The sequence below is a fragment of the Mus caroli genome, chromosome 8 (assembly GCF_900094665.2).
Source record: "Mus caroli chromosome 8, CAROLI_EIJ_v1.1, whole genome shotgun sequence".
Classification (NCBI taxonomy): Eukaryota; Metazoa; Chordata; class Mammalia; order Rodentia; family Muridae; genus Mus; species Mus caroli.
The window spans coordinates 65168764-65187531 of record NC_034577.1 but is presented as its reverse complement, the minus strand read 5'-3'; the positions used below and the strand labels follow the sequence as shown (position 1 = coordinate 65187531).

Sequence of the window (18768 nt, the reverse complement as noted above, 5' to 3'; positions counted from 1 at the left end):
CACCCGAGTGCAGATGCTCAGAGGCCAGAGATGTCAGATACCTGGGAGCTAGGGCTACAGATTGTTGTGAGCTGCCTATTGTAGGCGCTGGGAACCAAACTTGCTCCTGAACCTTAGAATGGAGATGATCCTAAATGCCAATCCTGTGGTAGGGGAACAGTGTCACACCCTTGTCACTCTCCCCTTCCTCTTAGTCATATCACTGGACTTTTCAGATTTCATTTAAACAGCTAAATAGGTTAAACTACTCTGGCAGTGAGGGACTCCTTTCTGTACAGGGAAGTTGGTGAGTTGATGGTAATTCTCACAAAGCTAGCAGAAAAGTTTTCTCATCTCAGTCAGCATGAGAGGGGCCTGTAACAGAAACAGAGGCACCCAGCGCTAGTTCACTTCTTGACATAAAAACATGACTGGGCGTGGCAGCTGTGCCTAAAGTCCCAATACTCTGGATCCTGAGAGGAATCAAAAGAAGAACTTTTGAGTTCCAGCCTAGCATCACTTAACATAATGATACTTTTATAAAAACAAACCCTGCCACAAACCACAGCAGAGCAGAGCAGAATGCAACATGGCATAGCACAGCAAAGAAAAATAATAATAAAAGGGAAAACTGGGCTTTTGGCAATACAGCAAAACTGCTAGTAATAATAACATAATAATCTGGGAAGGGATAGAAAGGAGAGTTAGGGTACATGTGATCAATATATATTAAAAGGCGATGATGACATTGACAATATAAACAACTGGTATTGTTACCATTTCTATGTGGCATACATTGTACAGATTTTTTTTTTAAACAATGAATTACTTATAGTTCAGTGAATGTTACTATTCTAAAAGTGGAAAGCATGCAGTGTAAAAGCCTTATTTACCTGGCCAACACATCCTCTCAGCCAGTCTGGGTGGAGAACAGCTTAGCTTCAAGGGCTTAAGGTTTTATTTTGATACTGTACTGTAGACCGGGGCTTTGGGGAGGTATTGGAGTTTATCGAGGAATTGTACTAGATATCACATGGTCTTTATACAGTAAGGTTGTAGAATTTTTTTTCAATTTTTAAAAATGTATTCTTTGACCATTTTATGCTTGTGTATAATTTTATGCTTCGTCTCTCTACGCTCCTGTATTATCCAGGCATCTCCAGTAGCCCCCATCTCTTCTCACCAAGACTTCATCCCACTTACATCTGTTGTTGTGCTTTTACTTCATAATGTCCTGGGCTGTCATAAGCATGGATGGGTACAAAGCTGTCCACCAGAGCATGATAACTCACCAAAGGCTGCTTTGGTGACAATAATGATCTCATCTCCTCTATACAGTAGTTTTCCTCTGTCATTAGCTGCACTCTGTGGTGGCCCCATGAGCCCCTCCCTCAACTATGAATGAGTTTACTTATTCATTTTTATGTAGACTCTGCGTAGGCCATTGTAGCCGTTATCAATTCATGAGTTTCATGGCTATGGCATGCCCATAAGACTGTTGTTCATGGTCCTTCTCTCTATTCTTCAGCTGTTAGGTTCTTTCTAACCCCTCTTGTGTGACATTCCTTGATAATTGTGGGGGATGGTATGGATGCCCTGCTTAATGCTGAATACTCAATAATCACTTGTCCTCAATACCTTACCATCCATGAGTCGGGCCTTAATTGCCATTCACTTATGCTACTGAATCCCTTTCTTTTCAAGTTGGTACCATAACATGCAAGGTCTAACACTGGGGAATACAACTATAGAATTTTGGTTTATGCTCAGTGGCATAAATCAGTCTGAACTGATTTGGGGGAAAATAATTTATTAATGAAATGGTTTAGTGATTACCAATTTGACAAGATCAAGAATCATCTAGGGGGCAAACCTCTAGATGTGTCTGTGAGGGAGTTCCTAGGAAGACTCACCCACCCTTAATGTGGGTAGTCCAGTCCAGGAGCTGGGGTCTTGGGATGAATAAACAAGGAGAAAGCAAGCTTAGCACCAGCATTCATATCTTTCTACTTGTTCTTATTCAAAGTGACCAGCTTCCTTTGATTCCTGCTGCCATGTCTCCCTGCCATGATAGCACTAGGTAAAGTGATCCATGCTAAGCCCTTCCTTCCTTAGGTTGTTTTTGTCACATGTTTGGCCACAACAATAAGAAAAGTAACTAATATAAGTGGTTATACTGAGTTAATGACCATCTAGGCTATGGGCAGGGTTCAGTCATGTTGCTCGGATATCATTTGTTGGCTAGATCTTTCTACATTTCTTTGGATATCTGCATTGGCTTCTTTACAGAGATCTCTTCCTACATGGATGACATTTGGGACTTGCATCCTGTCCTTCTCTTCCTCTTAATTCCAGAGCATTGCCTCTCACTGGATTACCTTTGGGTACTTAATTTGAAACCACAGCATAAAAAATACACTCACTGTATTCAGAGGCTAGAGAAGATTTTGACACTTGATGGAGTTGTTGAGATGGCTCAGAGGTTAAGAGCACTGGCTGCTCTTCCAGAGGTTCTGAGTTCAATTCCCAGCAATGACACATATCATGACCATCTATAAGGGCATCGTATGCCCTCTTCAGAATTTGGGTGTATATTTCATCAGAGCATTCATACATTAAACAAACAAATAACTAAATAAAGGAAAAAAATAATTTGGCACTTCAACTGTGTAGTATATTTTTTTCTGGTCACATACTGGTAAGGAATACATCCCCTAATGGCAAAGAGGAGATCTAAGTTGTGGACAGCTTGTGGCTGTCTGTATTTATAATTTGGTATCAGCTTAAAGACCCATTAGAAGCATCAAAGTACCTGGTCAAACTATAGCTGATGAAGTGCCTAGAGTCCTTGACATAATGATTTTTCAAGACTGTTAAGGAAATTTTGAGAAATGGGAGAATAAAGGTAATATTTAGTTTGGGTGTTTGTGCTGTACTTGTCAGTATATTATTTAAGAATAAACTTGAATCTCTGACTCACAACTGCATTCATTGGGTGCTAAGTGGCATGAGCACAGCAGCAAAAATACCTAAACGGAGTGGTGAAGACTAAGGGCCTGCACTTTCTAAGCACTAGTAGCCTGTAGCATTTATTTCTAGGCTTTGCACTATAAGAATAGCCTATAGACAAGTCAGCATGCAAGACATAGGTGAAAGTCATTGTCCCCTCTAGTTGATTATATAAGAAGCAGTGAAAGGAGTTTGGGATGTTACCCTGGAGACACAGAGGCTCAGTGTGACAGGATCAGATTCAGCAGTCAGAGCTGTCACTGAGACATAAAATAAGGACAGCTCCATAGCTCCCAACTTTTGCCAGGGACATGGCCAGAAGTCAGATGTCAACTCCCTCATAACAAAGATTGCTTTGTGCATGATTGTAATGATTGTAATCCTCAGGAAGGATGTGAGATGTCCCTAGGTAAGATGTGAAAGCACAAGTTCATTGTGGTAAGATAATGGTGATCATCTAGGATGATCTTCAGCTGACATTGAGATCTCTAGACTCCAGAGGAATCTGAGTGGCCACCAAGGATCAAGTCATCTCTCCATGATACACGCTGTCTACTGCCTTTTAAGGAGGGTCTGTACATACATATGTTCTTTCTCAGTTGTCAATCATCACAATGCCCCTTACACCCCACTGACTGATACCCTTAAGGCTTTGGCTTTTTCGTGGCTGGTGCCATAAATAACAGAGTGTTGCTGCATGGATTTGTGGAAATATGGTTCATATTTTCAGTGGGCTTGTTTATTTTTTCAACTGTGGCTAATTTCAATGCGATGGGTCTCGTGAGAGTGGAGCCCAGCATCTCCTCTGAGCTGCAGATACTCTTGATGCTAAGGTTAAGCGGTCTTATTAGTTAATTGATTACCTGAAGGCGCACAATGGGACTAAAGTGCTGAACAGAATCAGGCATCCCAGACTGTGAAGTAAGCCCAGGCAAGCATAGCTGAGTTCTTGGATCATGGTCCCTTGTTCCCTGAGCTTTAGTCTCCTTTACACGAAATAATATTGTCAAAATGAAACACACTGGTTGGCATACTAACATACACATGAGTTCTACTGGAAGTCTGACATAACTGAATTGGAAGCAACTAAAGTCTTTTTAATTAGTAAGAGCTATAAATGGAAAAGGAGGCACTTTTACCATTGTATGCTTGTATGGATGGAACTAGGATCCGTACATATACTTTATGTCATTAAGAAGTGACTCATTAGAGAGAGAATGCCAGTTTTAACCATCAGGTCACCAGGTGAGGAGCTCTTCATTGCAGGAGTCATTTGAAGCATGACAAGTAGGTTATGAAGGAAGATGCTAATGGGGGTCAGCGTGAGTTTTTGTTTGTTTCGTTTTTGTTATTTAACCCTTAGATTCTTAATCTCTTATTTCACACTGCTAATTTTCATTTCTTCCTCTACCTTGGGAGCAAGCATCTCCAACTCTTGTCTGTTTTGACTTGCTCTTTGGCGTAGTCACTGTCCCTCCCACTCATACACTCTATCCATCAGATATCACATCCTGGGCTTGGCCTCTTGCAGATGTGATTTTTGTTGCCTGTTTTCCTTTGTGTCTCTTGTTTCCTTCTAGAGAGTATCCAGAGCTATCTAGGGCTCCATTTTGCTGTTTGCTCTTTTCCCTGGCTTGTCTCCTGGTATCTTCCCATTTTCTGTGTGGCCACCCAGGTTCCTTCATAGCCTGGCTTATGCTGTTTGTTGTCTGTAGACTCTGCTCTTTCTTCAAGACACTTTTGGTTCTCTCATCCTCTCTTTGCCTTCTCAGTCCACCTGACTAATATTTTTGGACCTCAGCCTCAGGGCTCATGACTTTCCACTAGGCTGCATGTTCCCCTTCCTTGCTCTGCCTCCCATTCTTACTCAGAGCTTCTTGTTTCCCTTCTTGTCCTCAAGTGACTTTATTGTTGACATCTAGCACCTATTACAGTATCAGGAGAGGAGTTGGTCTTCAGGCTTACTGTCAGTGTTCACATGTTTGCTAAGCAGAGGGGTGAGTACACCCACACTCCTCTAGCTCTGAGTGCTGGCAGATCTCACCTCCATTTTCTTGTCAAACTTCTGACCCTTACAGTGATCCTGATATTTTTGGTATTTCTTCCTTTCCCCTGAAATTTACCATTTTTGTGTTCATTGGTGTTCTGCTGCTTCATTGAGCTCCTTGTTTCTTAAGCTTCATTGTGTTCTTTCTGTTCTGTATGTAGCTCTTTGCCCATAGACATCTTCTCAAACACTGCCTTCAGTGTCCATGTTGTTGTCGTTTCTGCCCAATGGCTGTCCTATGTGGAGACACTGTGAACAGCATAGAACAAGTAGCATTTGCTCCTCTGAGATCTCTGCCCTTATGTGTCTCTCAGTTCCTTGTAGGAAAGGCCTGTTGGTCTCATCATCTTATTACCAGTTCCCAGTCCAATGTTAACTCTTTATGAGTCCATAATAATTATTTATTTAGAAGGATTCTTCTTTCCACACGTTTACTACAGTATTTCATTTTCCTTTTTTTTTTTTTTTTTTTTGAGGCAAGGTCTCATGTATCTGAGGCTAACCACGAACTTGCTGAGGATTCAAGAATGCCATTGAACTCCTGACCTTCCTCCCTGGAGTTAGGATGGATTTTGTGTAGAATTCTCAAGCCTGGGGAAAGGGATAGGAGCTCCTGGTTCCTGGCGCTGTGAACATCTGTGATTCTGAGATCCCATGGCACAGCTCTACAGTCTCTCTTTCAATATGGTGGTGATGCCAACTTTTGGACTTGAGTGGTAATGTCCAAGCACACCTTCATTTTAATTGAAACCATTTTGCTATTTTCTCCCAGATCCATCTTCCCTCATGGGCCTGGTAGATTTTATTTGCAGTTGTGGTTTTTCTTTTCTGCACTCCAGGGGCAGATAGGTGTTCAGCTCTTGGTGAACTGGCATCATATGGAAGAAAGAGACTTTTAGGCATTCATTATGATGCCTGTGATAACCTATAACTAGCTCAGTGCAAATGCTTCCCTTGACCAGAGAGTGAGGACAAGTGAGAGTTGTGGGTGTTACTTGAAGGCAGATCCCTTAAGAGCATAAAAGGTCCAGTTCATGTATAAGCAGTGTCTTGAACACTTGTATAGTTACATTTATTTCTGAGCTGATTTCAGCTTGTACTCATACTTTGCATTCCTAAATCCTCTGTTGACTGCTCCTTCTATTCTTATTGAAGCAAAATGTGTTTTTGCTGAATGTGTTTGGCAGCTATCCCAGTAAATTTCAACAGAAAGGCAAAGGGTCCAGGCACTTGACCATTTTACAGAGTTGCAGTGAAAACTAAGAATTGTAAAGTTTGAACACATAGACCATGAGATAGGGGTCATGGAGTGTAGACAAGAGTTTGCCCAACTGTGCCTGATTACTCAGCTAGATGTTCAGGGCCCATCCTTCAGCCCAGGGACCCTGCCAGCTTTTTCTGAATCTAGACTACACAGACATGGCTTTACTCTTCCCTGGGGCTAGTCTCTATGGCAGGTTTGATAGCAGCAAAGTCCATTTTGGCCTTCCAACTAATGGCACAAATGTATCAGTTCTTAAGGATATTATGGGTTATATGAAAATAGAATGTCAAATGCAAAGTGAAATGGAAAGTGTAATATAAAAGGTGCATTGATAATTTTTGTTAAATCAAGAATCAAGCTAGTAGACAATAGGAATGTGCTGAGATTAAGCAAAATCTTCCAGATTTCTGAATGTGAAAATATATGAATGGTGATAAGCAGCTTCCAGTCTGCAGAACCCATAGTGAACTTGCAGGTGCCTTAAGCTAAGAAAGCTTAAGCTCATTAAGGGAGGTTGAGTCCCACCATTTTATGGGTTATGAGATGGTTGCTGAGATGATCTCTGCTTTTTCTATTCCCAGTTTTGATCTTAAAATGACATTAGCCCTGTTGTAGGGTAGAGAAATGACCTTGAATATTTATTGTATTTCCTGAAGGATCCTTGGATCCCAATGAAATTAGAAAGCCTGGTTTCTATGATTATAGTGCCTGCCTTATTCATGGTTTCAGTTACTCCCAAGAAACCATTTGAAAATATTTAATAGGCTATACTATCAATATACCATAAGTTCTCAACACTCATGAGACAGAGACAGGTGGATATTTCTGAGTTCCAGGCAAGTCAGGGCTACATGTTGATACTAGACATCATCAGTTTTGAAGTGTATTACAGTGTGCCCCTCTTTGGTTTGCCCTACCAAGGATGTGTACCATTCTTTGGTTGTCAGTATCCATATTGTATATATTACCCACTCATTAATCAGAAGTCTTGGTTATTTGACTGTTGAAGAATCACACAGCCATTGTTCAGTAAATTCTTTTTTTTTTAAGATTTATTTATTTCATGTATGTGAGTACATTGTCACTGTCTTCAGACAAACATTGGATCCCTATTACCGATGGTTGTGAGCCACCATGTGGTTGCTAGGAATTGAACTCAGGACCTCTGGAAGAGCAGTCAGTGCTCTTAACCACTGAGACATCTCTCCAGCCCCTGTTCAGTTAATTCTAATTGTGCGTAATAATGTTCCAAAGAGGACTAGTGATGCTGCCAGTTTGGATAGGCTAGAGGAAAGCTTGGAAGTGCTGCCTTTAACCTGACATTGCTGATGTTATACAGTAAGAATGAAATTGTAGAGAAGGAAAAAGAGGGGTATGCTAGCTTTTACAACATAGTCATTTTGTTCTCAAACAGCAAAAGTTATGGGAAGTACTGAGCTAAGTTGAAAAAAGGCATTGAATTTGTGTATGCATGTACAGGAAAAACCACAGTAGTTTCAAGCTTGATTGTTGTGTGTACAGTTACAGTATAAAAACTATACAGATGTGTCACTTTGGAATAATCTACTAAATATTTGGCACTTGAAGTAATCACTTTTCTGTGTGTGTTTTTTGTTTGCTTTAAAAGCATGTGAATCAGGCACTCACTTGTCTGGCAAGTGTTTGATGATCTGAGTTTGCATCACCAGAATGCACATCAAACACTGGTTAGTGGTACACATTTATGATCTAGTTGTGCTCACATGGGAGTCAGAGATAGGCAGAGCTCTCAGGGCAGGTATTGGCTAACTTCTTGCCCAGTGAGAGACCCTGTCTAAAAGGTGGAAGAAACTCGAAGAAAGCATAAGGAAATTGTTCTCTGACATCCACAGAAATATGTGCATACATGTAACACCCTTCACACACACACACACACACACACACAGAGAGAGAGAGAGAGAGAGAGAGAGAGAGAGAGAGAGAGAGAGAGAGAGAGAGAGAGAGAAGTACATAGTTGAATTTGAAGTGATTTTTATTCTTCAAGATGAGAAGGATTTTATTGACCTTTGGAATTTATGAGCCTGTGTCACTGTTTAACTTTGAAATTCAAATGTTCTTTAAGTGTGGAACTTTTCTTTGGAGATTGATATTCAACATTTCTGTTCTAACCACACACCCTCTGTTCCTTCTTGATATGCATTACTACCACTCTGAGGATTTGATCACAGGGTTGACTTCCAGATCTGCAGTTTGTTCCTAAAACCTTGCTTCTGAATGGATGTTCTTATCAATTTGAAATGAGACCAGTATTTTTACCAGCAATAGTATCCTTCCCTTCCCCTTAGTAGTAGAACAATGGTATTGTCTGACATCAGCATTAAGCTGTATTTGTTAATACATGTTGCTATGTGCATAAGTCAGTAAACACTCATTTGTCTGGAAAAGAAAGCACATTCTTACTGTAGAGGATATGAGAACTTGAGAAGGAAGGACACTGTTCAACCGCTGGACATCAGAATGATAGTAACCTTTTCCATCTCTGATTCAGCAAGCAGGGTTTGCCTGCCCATGGTCCACAATAGTGTTGAGTTTGGTCTGACCACTGTTTTCATCATTTTAAAAAACTGATTACAAGTGGTTAAATGTTGAGAAAATACTGATAGAACTCAGGATGTATGGCATTCCTTTTACCAAAAAGGGAAACAATAACAAAAATGGATAGAGTTAGCAAACCTATACCCCTCATGGTTGCAGCCATCAGCTGGAATTGAATGGTAGCTGTCTCTTTGAGGGTATTGGATGCTCTAGCTTATGAATGACTCCTCTGTCATTCTGTGAGCTATCCCTAACTCTTTATAAATATTTCTCTCCTCTGTCGTTCTCTGAGTTATCCCTGACTCTTGTTTTATGTACAGCAGAATTCAAGTAAACGATTTTTGGTATCTGGTTGACGTTGCCTGGCTACGTCAGTTAGCCTCTAAGCTTGAAACTTTTTGGTTTACTGTTTATCTGGTTCTGGCCTATAGGCATTCCATGAAATATCTCATTTATTCCTCAAGGAACTTCTACTTTGTAGAGGATTATACTGAGGCTCAGGGCTGTTGAAGTGTTTGATCACAGCAACTAGTGAGTAGAGAGGACTTTGACCTTGTCTAAAAAGATCCTGCATGCTCCAGTATCTGAAGAACTTGATGCATAGAAGCAACTGGAAGATGTCACTTCAAAGTCATTATTGTCAAGTTTCAAACAAGGACAAGACATGTTATATGGGGCTATTTTGGTGCAAACGCAAACCATGTTCTATGGCTAGCAGATTATTATAAGCCAACAACAGAAGCTGAAAATTCAATTATTACTTTAATGAAATTTGCATTTTGTTTCTGCTGGGGACTCATACAATTAAGAGCAGAAAAAGACATTAGGCAGGCCAGCAAACTGGACAGATGAGACCCTGCAAGGGCTTTTAGATGGTTGAGGTACACGTGGTTCAGAAGGACAGCAGGACCTGAGTTTGGATTAGTGATACTTTCCCCCTCATAGAGTGACAGTGCACAAGACGCTCATCTCTGTGGCCATACAGTAGTATGTAAAGTTTGCGTAATCCACGAGCTATACAACAGTGGGCATTTGACAAAACTTCAGTTTTATTTTCCCTTCTTGTGCTTTTGTGGAAGGCAAGAAAGTATAGACCCATGGAATATACTACCATGGTACCAGGGAAGAGATTGACAGAAGGGGCGGGAGTTTACCCTGAAGATTGGAATAGGAAAAATAGTTTATTGAGTATACTGCAAAGGATAACAAGGTGAATGCTAACTAGAGAAGGCATGCATAGATCTCTCTCTCTCTCTCTCTCTCTCTCTCTCTCTGTCTCTCTCTCTCTCTCTCTAGCATGTAATTTGTTTTGTGTTCAAGAATAGAGTCCAGATTGGCAAATGTATAGTTTAGGTAAGTTAGCATAAGGTATAGAGTTTTATAGTGGGTACCAGTTTTTGTTTTGGTTTTTGTTTTTCTGGTCCTTTATTAATGGCCTTTCCTCCACACTATGTTAACCCAGCTAGTTCAATTAGCTTTTGTTTTGCATGTGAGTAAATAGCCCCTCTGGGCCTTTGTGCTTACCAAGCTGCTGCCTCATGAGCTTTCTTGTGACCTGGTTGTAGCTTGTCATTACTGTTGTCACCTGTGTCTCTGCCAGTTCTTTAACCTTTAGTAAAAATGAAGGCAGAATTAGGCTTGCTGTCTCCTTCATTCATTCCTGCCCATTTATATTTCCACACCCTGTTAGCACTCCCTTGAAGAAGAGGGTTGAGGAGGACCTGAGACACTGTACCTGTTGTCATCTAAGTCCTTTCAGCCATTTGTGGGCCAAGTGGCCATGTTTGGAGAAAAGTAAAATACTCTACTTAAGGGACCAGCTGTGTGAGAACTTTAGAGAATGATAGAAAGTCTGTTGGGGCTGTGACTGTGTCGACATATCTGGATTTCGTCCCCATGCTGCCCTTGAAATGCTGTGTATCCTATCTTACCTGTAATGTGTATCCTATCTTACCTGTAATCTCCACCTCCAAAAGTACTGCTTACTACTTGACAGGAAACAAAAGGGCTCCATGCCTCACAGAGTGGAGTCCCAGCATCATTTCGGGTCTAGTGGCTCCATTGAACCCATGCTCTCAAGCAAATCTGCCTCAACTAGTGAATGAACTACAAATTAGAGGTAAGAGTCCTGGGGAATGCCAGATTTCTCTTTGCAGACTGTGGCCTTTAGAGCATGGCTGTTCTGCTCTTTGGCTCCTGCAGAGGGCACTACTAACCCCATTTCATAGAAATCTGAATTTCCTGAATGGAGCACAGCCAGTGATGGTAGTCAGAGCTTGATGTGATAGAAGCATTTTGCTGGCCCTGTTAGTACCATTGTGCTCATTTATTTAGTGATGTGCTATTGAATATGGGCTTCCCTGTTCATATGGAAGGACACTTCTTGCCATCCATTAGGGATGGAGAATAACCATTTCTGATGCAGCTACTAAGCTTCAGAACTATGAGGTGGATCTCCTAAGATTCTTCATTTAACAAGCACAGCCAGGCATCACTGTAGGACCTGGTGCTTAGAACCTTCACACCCCAGGGTGTCCCTATTTCTCATGAAATTTATCTACCAGTGGATGCAGGAAGATGAAGTGTTGTCTGCTGTCTGCCAAGAGGGCAAAGCAGAACTGGGATAAATAGGCACCCCGGGACTGGTGTCCAGATGATAGTGCCAAGAGCAAAAGAGAGGTGAGGAGGTTTGGGCAGCCTGTGCAGGACAAGTAGCTGAGGTTTCCCTACGAGGATGGTGCCAGTGGCACCAGTGGCAGGGGCATGAGCCTGGTCAGCCAGGTGAGGCCAAGGTCCAATGGTTTGGGAGAGAGAACTCTTCCCAAGTGTTACAGCTCAGTAAAACAGCCACTTTCAGCCTATCCTCAGTGAAATAACTTGTGGGCCTTATTCCATGTGGGTAGGGGCTGTATATAACATTGAGGAGTAGGGTGGGATTTAGGAGCGTGTGTTTCCTATTGGCTCAGACTGAGATGTTTGTGGTGCTCTATTTGCATAGGGAAGGACTCCAAGAGTTTTTCCTACATGAGTGACTGCCATGGTCTTCTCACTGGGATGTTATGGTTACATGTTCCAGAGGAGATACAGAAATGGGTAGGAAGTAGCTAGACTCCTGCTGATCTCAAGTCTATGAGATTTCCAGGGTCTGACCTCACTCAATCTTACCAGTTCTTTTCTCTGGTGTCATGGCCCACCTGCATCCCAGTGAGGCATGGAATATTCATGGTATGCTGAATGGTAAGACCACAGTGGTATCTAAACCATGGTGGCAAGATGAAGGACCAAGTGACATGGTGAAGGCCAGGTCAGGCATGAGAATGGGCAGTACTGCTTTAATAGGATGGACGGGTCACATGTCAGAAGAACCAGGTAGAAATGAGACACCAACCATGTAGCTGGAAGGAATAGCAGACTGTTTTGTTTGTTCCCCTGTGGGAGGGCTGGTGGCTAATGAGAAGAGGTTAAGGAGTGGTATGAGCTCAGTCAATGGAAGGCCACATGCAGAGCTGGACTGTGCCCTCCTTGTCCTTGCCTCTCCACACAAAGCTTCTTCCTTTGTAGCCAGTAGTTGGCTTCTGCTGCTGTGCATAGGTAAGAATTTGAGCCAGCCCTGTCCTATAGGAGACCATCTAGATCTCTGGTTCCTGCATTTCCTGGATGAGAATATCCTGGGACATTTGCCTATTTTATTTACTTCCATCTACCCTGGGCACTGAGGACAAATCAAGTGTTCTGTTATCCTTGTTTTCTGGCTAACTGGTGAATATGCTTTTGGGTAGGTTATTGTGATTCCCCTCCCTATCCCAGCCTCTTGGCTTTGCATGCCATTCTGATCAGCAAAAAGATGTCTGCACTGATTGAGTGCCTGCTTGCCTCACCATTGATGCCTCAGTCTATCTCACCTCTGCCTGCAGAACCTTGGTCTTCACTGAGACTCTTTAGCTTGTAAATGGTTTGTACTTTTCTGTTAATGATTTACTCTATATAATTGTTTTGTTTGGTTTGGTTTGGTTTGGTTTTTCGAGACAAGGTTTCTCTGTATAGCCCTGGCTGTCTTGGAACTCACTTTGTAGACCAGGCTGGCCTCGAACTCAGAAATCCATGTGCCTCTGCCTCCCGAGTGTTGGGATTAAAGGTGTGGGCCACCATGCCCGGCACTCTTAATGGCTATCTTCAGAGCCTTTGAAAGACTCAAGTGACATGTTTTCTTAATGCAAGACATGGCTGTTATTTACTCTTGAGTCCAACATGTTTATGTGGTGCCCACCACTGTCCTTTGGTGGCCGCAGGGTATTGATTCCTCAGTGGCCCCTCCTCCTCGACTGAAGTTCCATTTCTCACATGAAATGGCACGGTATTTGCTATAACCTACATTTGTTCCACATTAGTCTTTAAGTCACCCTCTAATGACTTATAATCAATAGTATCTAATATAAGGTAAATACTAAAATTAGTGGTTGTTAGACTACACTATTTAGGGGAGAATGATGAGAAAATAAAGTCTGTGCATTTTCGTACATAGCAATTTTTTTCAGTATTTTTTTTAAGGCTTTGATTAAATTTGTTGACAAGGAAGCCATAACTCTACAAGACCAACTCTGCTTACTTTCCTCAGTCATTTTAAGGTCCTTTGTCTGGCCCAATGTCTGGAATTGAAATTGAATAGATGTCAGAGTATCAGAAATATAAAAATGGTATCATCAGGGTTAGGGATGTGGCTTAGTTGGCACAGCACTTGCCATGGAAGCATGAGGAACTACTTATAAACACCAGCACCTAACCCATGTGGAAAGCCAGGTTTAGTCATGTGTATCTGCTACTCTTGTGATGAAGATGGAGGTAGAAATAGGTTAATTCCTGCACCTTACTGGCCAAATGGCCAGTCTAGCCAAATTGATAAGCTCCAGGTTCAATGAAAGATCCTTTCTCAAAAAAAAAAAAAAAAAGAAAAAAGAAAAAAAAGAAAAAGAAAAAGGAAAATAGTAACTGAAGAAGATATCTGGTAATGACCTCTGGCCTCCATGAACATGTGTACCTGAATTCACAGCAGCAAACTCATAAACATGTACACACAGTATCACCAACTTTATCCATAGAACATCAAGCACCAAGTCTTTGGCTTGCCTCCACTTTATTTTTCACAGTTGCCCTGTAAGGCCCAGACACATTCTTATTTAGCAACCAGAAATGGAAGCAGTAACTGATTCATGTTTGAGAGCTAGAGAGTAGGGTGCTAATATTTAAACAGGGCTGTTGTATCTATTATAGTCTGTCTTGGGTTCTTTGACTTCCTAAATGGGTTAGATTCTAAACCTCACCTCTCTTTGATGTAAGATCTCTCCCACTTGGCTTTGTTATCCATAGAGGTTGGGACAATTAGCTATTTCCCTGTATGTCACCTTGAATGGAAAATGTCCTTATCAAAAGTTCTTCAGGAGTGCTGTATTTTTTTTTTCAATTTGCAAGTTTTCAGACTTACATTTTGGAATTCTATGGCATGTAACCTTCTCCAATCACTGACTAGAACCAGTCTTTGGAGAGAGACAGAGACTTTGAAGAATGTTGATAATCTTTCCTTTCCCAACTTTACAAGGAGCCAGGCAGTGATTGTCATTTCCCAGAAGGCTATGGCGATGTGAATGTGTGACCCACACAGACTGTGTGGGTAGTTGGATTCCTACATTGTTCAGATTTTTCCATTCTGAAATAACTGTAGGCAGTGGGTACACATGGGAGCCTATTCAGAGGAAGCTAATAAAGAGATAGGTCTCGAGACACAGACATCTTACCCACAGATTAATTTCATGTTTTGGATAAACACTCAGAGGTGAGTGGCGTGACATGGATAAGTAAGCATCTCCATGCTGTGCTTCACTCTCCCAGACTCTTCTCATGGATATACCTGCTCTAAGGGCTTTTTGATGAATAGGAAGGCATCTCTTTTTCTCTCTGGTCTAGCCTTTGATCTAGATAGTCTGTCTTTCTTAACAGATGGGTTTTTTTTTGGAAGATGATAATCAGAAAGAGACCAATGTATTATGTACTTGCTTTGCTCTTTTACTTGATTCCTTGTAGGTGAAATATCTGGTGGCCTGTAGGTTTTGAGCCCACACATTCTTCCTGTCTTGACTATAGGACAATAAAAGTTGACCCATGGTGAGTCTCTGTTGCATATGCCTTTCTGAGTGATTGCACTGTGTATTGCTTGGTCAGGCACTAGCATCACCACACCCAAACCCACAACCCTGTTATAGATGCAGTACTGGGTGTTGGTTGAACTAGGCCTAGGTTGTAGCTAGTGAGCATCTGACCTGGAGTCTGAACTCTTTTCCACCATAAGGCCTGCTACTTCCTGTCCTGCTTGTGACTGACTGCTCTTGTGCCCCTTTCCATAATATAGTAACCGGTGTGTGGTTCCTTCCCTGTGATGAGCATCCTGTGGGTCATCAGGAGGCAGATGAGCAAGATACTGTCATGGGACTGAGATGGCATAGAGATAGAGAAGTGACAGTGAACTGATTCTGCCATGAAAACACAGCATGGGATTTTGCATGGCTGGAAGACAGAAAAGGGCTGCACAGAGAAGTTGATCATCCATCTCAGCCTCGAAAGGAGAACCTAGGAGAAATGATGATGATACTTGCCAGGAGCAAAACACCACTGGCAGGAGGAGAACTAGAAAGTGATCTGTGGACGTTGGGTGTCCATATTCTGCTGCTCATTGATGAGGACTGTCAGGCTTTTGGGAATGGAAACATAAGGATGTCTAACCAGGCCGTTATGGTGGTGCCTATTTTCTTCTGTGAACCGAAAACTGCCTGGTCATTTTCACTTTTGTACTTTTTCACTTTTTCATTCCATGTAAGATGGAAACAACCTGAAGCCTGACTGACTTCAGGGTAGTTGGAACCTTGAGTCCATTTCAGATAAAGGTTCATATAGACATTGAATGAATGAGGACATTAGTGTGGTATGGGGGTAACATAAATTGTCTATGAATAATTTTATGTGTATGGATATTCTGCTTGCATATGATGTATATGGACTACATGTGTGTCTGGTTGCTGGTGCCCCAGAAGCAAGGAGAGAGGTCAGATTTCCTGAAACTGGGATTACATATACTTGTGAACCATTACATGGGCACTGAGAATTGAGCCCAGGTCCTCTGGAAGAACAGCCAGTGCTCTTAATCCCTCAACTATCTCTCCAGCCCTGAACTCCAGCTAGTTTTAAATCCTGTATGTAGCAAATGATGACTTAGAATTCCTGATTTTCTTGTCTTTACCTTCCAAGTTCGTGAATTACATAAACATACCACCATACTGCCACAACTGGTTTTATTCAGTTCTGGGAACAGAACCCAGGGCTTGATGCATGCTAGGCAAGTGCTTGACCAACTAAAATCATCCTAGTCTGAAGCTTTTGTTTTTGTTTTTCTTCAGTGTGAGTTCTTAGACAAAGATTTTGATACTTTGATATTACTAACACCTATGATTAGGGACTTTACCATGACCCTGAGAAGTTATCCATTCTTGGATGTTGTGGTTCCCTTTGGGTACTCTTATCTCCATTTTTCTTCTCCGTGATCATTGTATAATTGTTAATTAAGCACTATTTATGCTTGATAGTAGATTAGAGTGTGAGAAACCCAGTTAAGATTAAGCCATGACTCCTGACCTCAAAGAAACTGTCTTCTTGATGGTCTTAAGTGATAATAGCTGCTGTCCACTTGTTCATTCTGAGTTTAATGGGTCTGTGGAGGACCCCAGTTGAGGATTGAAGATTGGCAAATGGGTAAGGGGTGACAGACTGAGAGCAGCACTCTCTACAAGAGACTCACAATTGCAATCTAAAATGCAAAAAGTGTTCGGTGAACAGGAGGAGGAAGACTTAACCATCTGGAGACATCAAAGGAAGGAGGAGGAAGTTATGTTGTAGGTAGAGTCTTCACACATGGTATAGAATAGTCTAGGCAGAGGAGGCATCCCAGAGTTCTACCATTGGTTATAATGAGGAGGTTATGGTGGGGGGCCTGTTTGCTGAGATCATTGAATGATAGTAGGTATGGCCTCAGAGACCAGCATGTTTAGTTAACCAGGCTGAGGTGATCTTACTAGAAACTATGAAGCAAAATCGAAAACCTGTTGTGTTCAGTGTTGGGCTGCAGCAAACAGCCCCCTGTATTGACTTCTGAGCCTTCCAGAAACCCTATACCTTCAGTATTTCTGAATATCCCTTTATGCTTCTGTACTTAGATTCTCCAGGTCTCTCATCCCATCCCCCACCTCCCTACATGCCTCCATCTTTGACTTTCAGTGATTCTGTATTAATAGTAGTAATTAAGCTGTCTCATCTCATTGGGGAAGATACATACTTCTTCATCAGGCTCAGGGATAAGCTTGATTAGTTTCTGTTCTCACCCTCCTGCTTCCTGTGTGGAGCTCCAGGCTGCTACGCCCATGTCTGTGAAAAGCTTAGGAATCTGCTTCTGTGGATACCTTCATAGCATTTACTTCTCTCACTTACTTAGTGGAATCTTTCCTGCTGTCACTCAGGACCAGTGAGAGTCAAGAGAGGAAAGGGCGAGGACAGGTTTCTTCAACAAAAACTCTGCCTTCATTGTCTTCTGCCTCCTGATGCTCCACATCCTACATGCTCTGTTTACAGACAATCATGGACACAGTGTGTTATAAGAGCACCCCAGAACCTGGGTGCTTCTGCAAGGGATTTCATACACTAAGTAGCCTCATTCCCTTCCACTTGTGGTCCTATCTAGGGCTTGCAATGACAGAAGCATGACAGAAGCTTATCCCTGAGCCTGATGAAGAAGTATGTTAGGCATATACATGGATGGATGGTTGGATGGTCAACAACCAGTCATTCTCCTTAGGTTTCTCAATTCTAAGAGAGAAAAGGCAACTTGCATCAATAATCCAATTTTGAAAAGCAAATTAATATTTGAAAGATATATTTGTAATCTCTGTTGGAATCCATCTTTTGACAAGCAACCACAGGCATGCATTTTCCTGTGCAAATAACTGTGAATATGTTAAAAGGTTCACCAGTGTTTAAGTGTATTGAGTTAATGTGGTCATTTTGAGTGCTAAGTGTGTAGTGCATTTTAAGCTACTCATCAATCTCTAAGTCCATAGTTGTATCATCTAAAGAAATATGGGGTATATTAAGAATAGAAGAGTTCCTTTATATCAAAGAGGCCGGGACCAGGAATTACACAGATGTAATATCTTTCTTCATCTTCCTTCATGGCCCTTTCCCTCTCCTTCTTTCCCTTCCTCTTCTTCCCTCCATCTCTCCCTCTTTCAATTTCTCCCTCTCCCATCTTTCCTCTGTGAAAGGTCTTGGTCTTTCATCTCTCCTTACCCACTAATTATAGTGCATGTGCCTGTGTCCTTCACCAGGCTGAGCACAGGCATGTGGCAGATTCAGTAGGAGAATCAGACAAGTTCCTGGGGCTTTGGTAAGATAAAGACACTTTAGATTCTCTGCTAGCAGCTCAGTCTAGTCACAGTACTCCAGACCACCAGCCAACTACTACTCCTTGAGCATATGCTGGCCAGCCTTGGGGTCTTTACACACTATTTGTTCTTTTCTTTTCCAGACCTATGTATGATTCTCCACCCTGCTCTGTGCCCTCAGCTGGACCTGGGTGGAGGATATCCACCAGCTGCCTGGCTCCCAGCTTCCTGTGGGGAGGATCCAGGCAGGAGATCAATGAAAGGGAAGGAAGGGAGGCTGGCCTCCCTTCCATTCTTCCATTTCTTCCATTCTTCTTGTCTATGGTCAAGAGTGGCTCATGCTGGGCAGTGGTGACACATGCCTTTAATCCCAGCACTTGGGAGGCAGAGGCAGGTGGATTTCTGAGTTCAAGGCCAGC

General features: G+C 42.0%; 1 protein-coding gene across 4 annotated transcripts in view; it reads left to right on the top strand.

Moving 5' to 3' along the window:
- Window positions 1–18768, top strand: part of Large1 (LARGE xylosyl- and glucuronyltransferase 1) — a 441552-nt gene that overhangs the window by 103071 nt on the left and 319713 nt on the right. For 3 of the 4 annotated variants that reach the window (XM_029480702.1, XM_029480703.1, XM_029480704.1), the window contains one exon: window positions 10870–10992. The exons of the other annotated variant lie outside the window; for it this stretch is intronic. In XM_029480702.1, the coding sequence (XP_029336562.1) occupies window positions 10870–10992 (123 nt within the window). The remainder of the gene's footprint in view (window positions 1–10869; window positions 10993–18768) is intronic. 4 annotated transcript variants of the gene reach the window in all.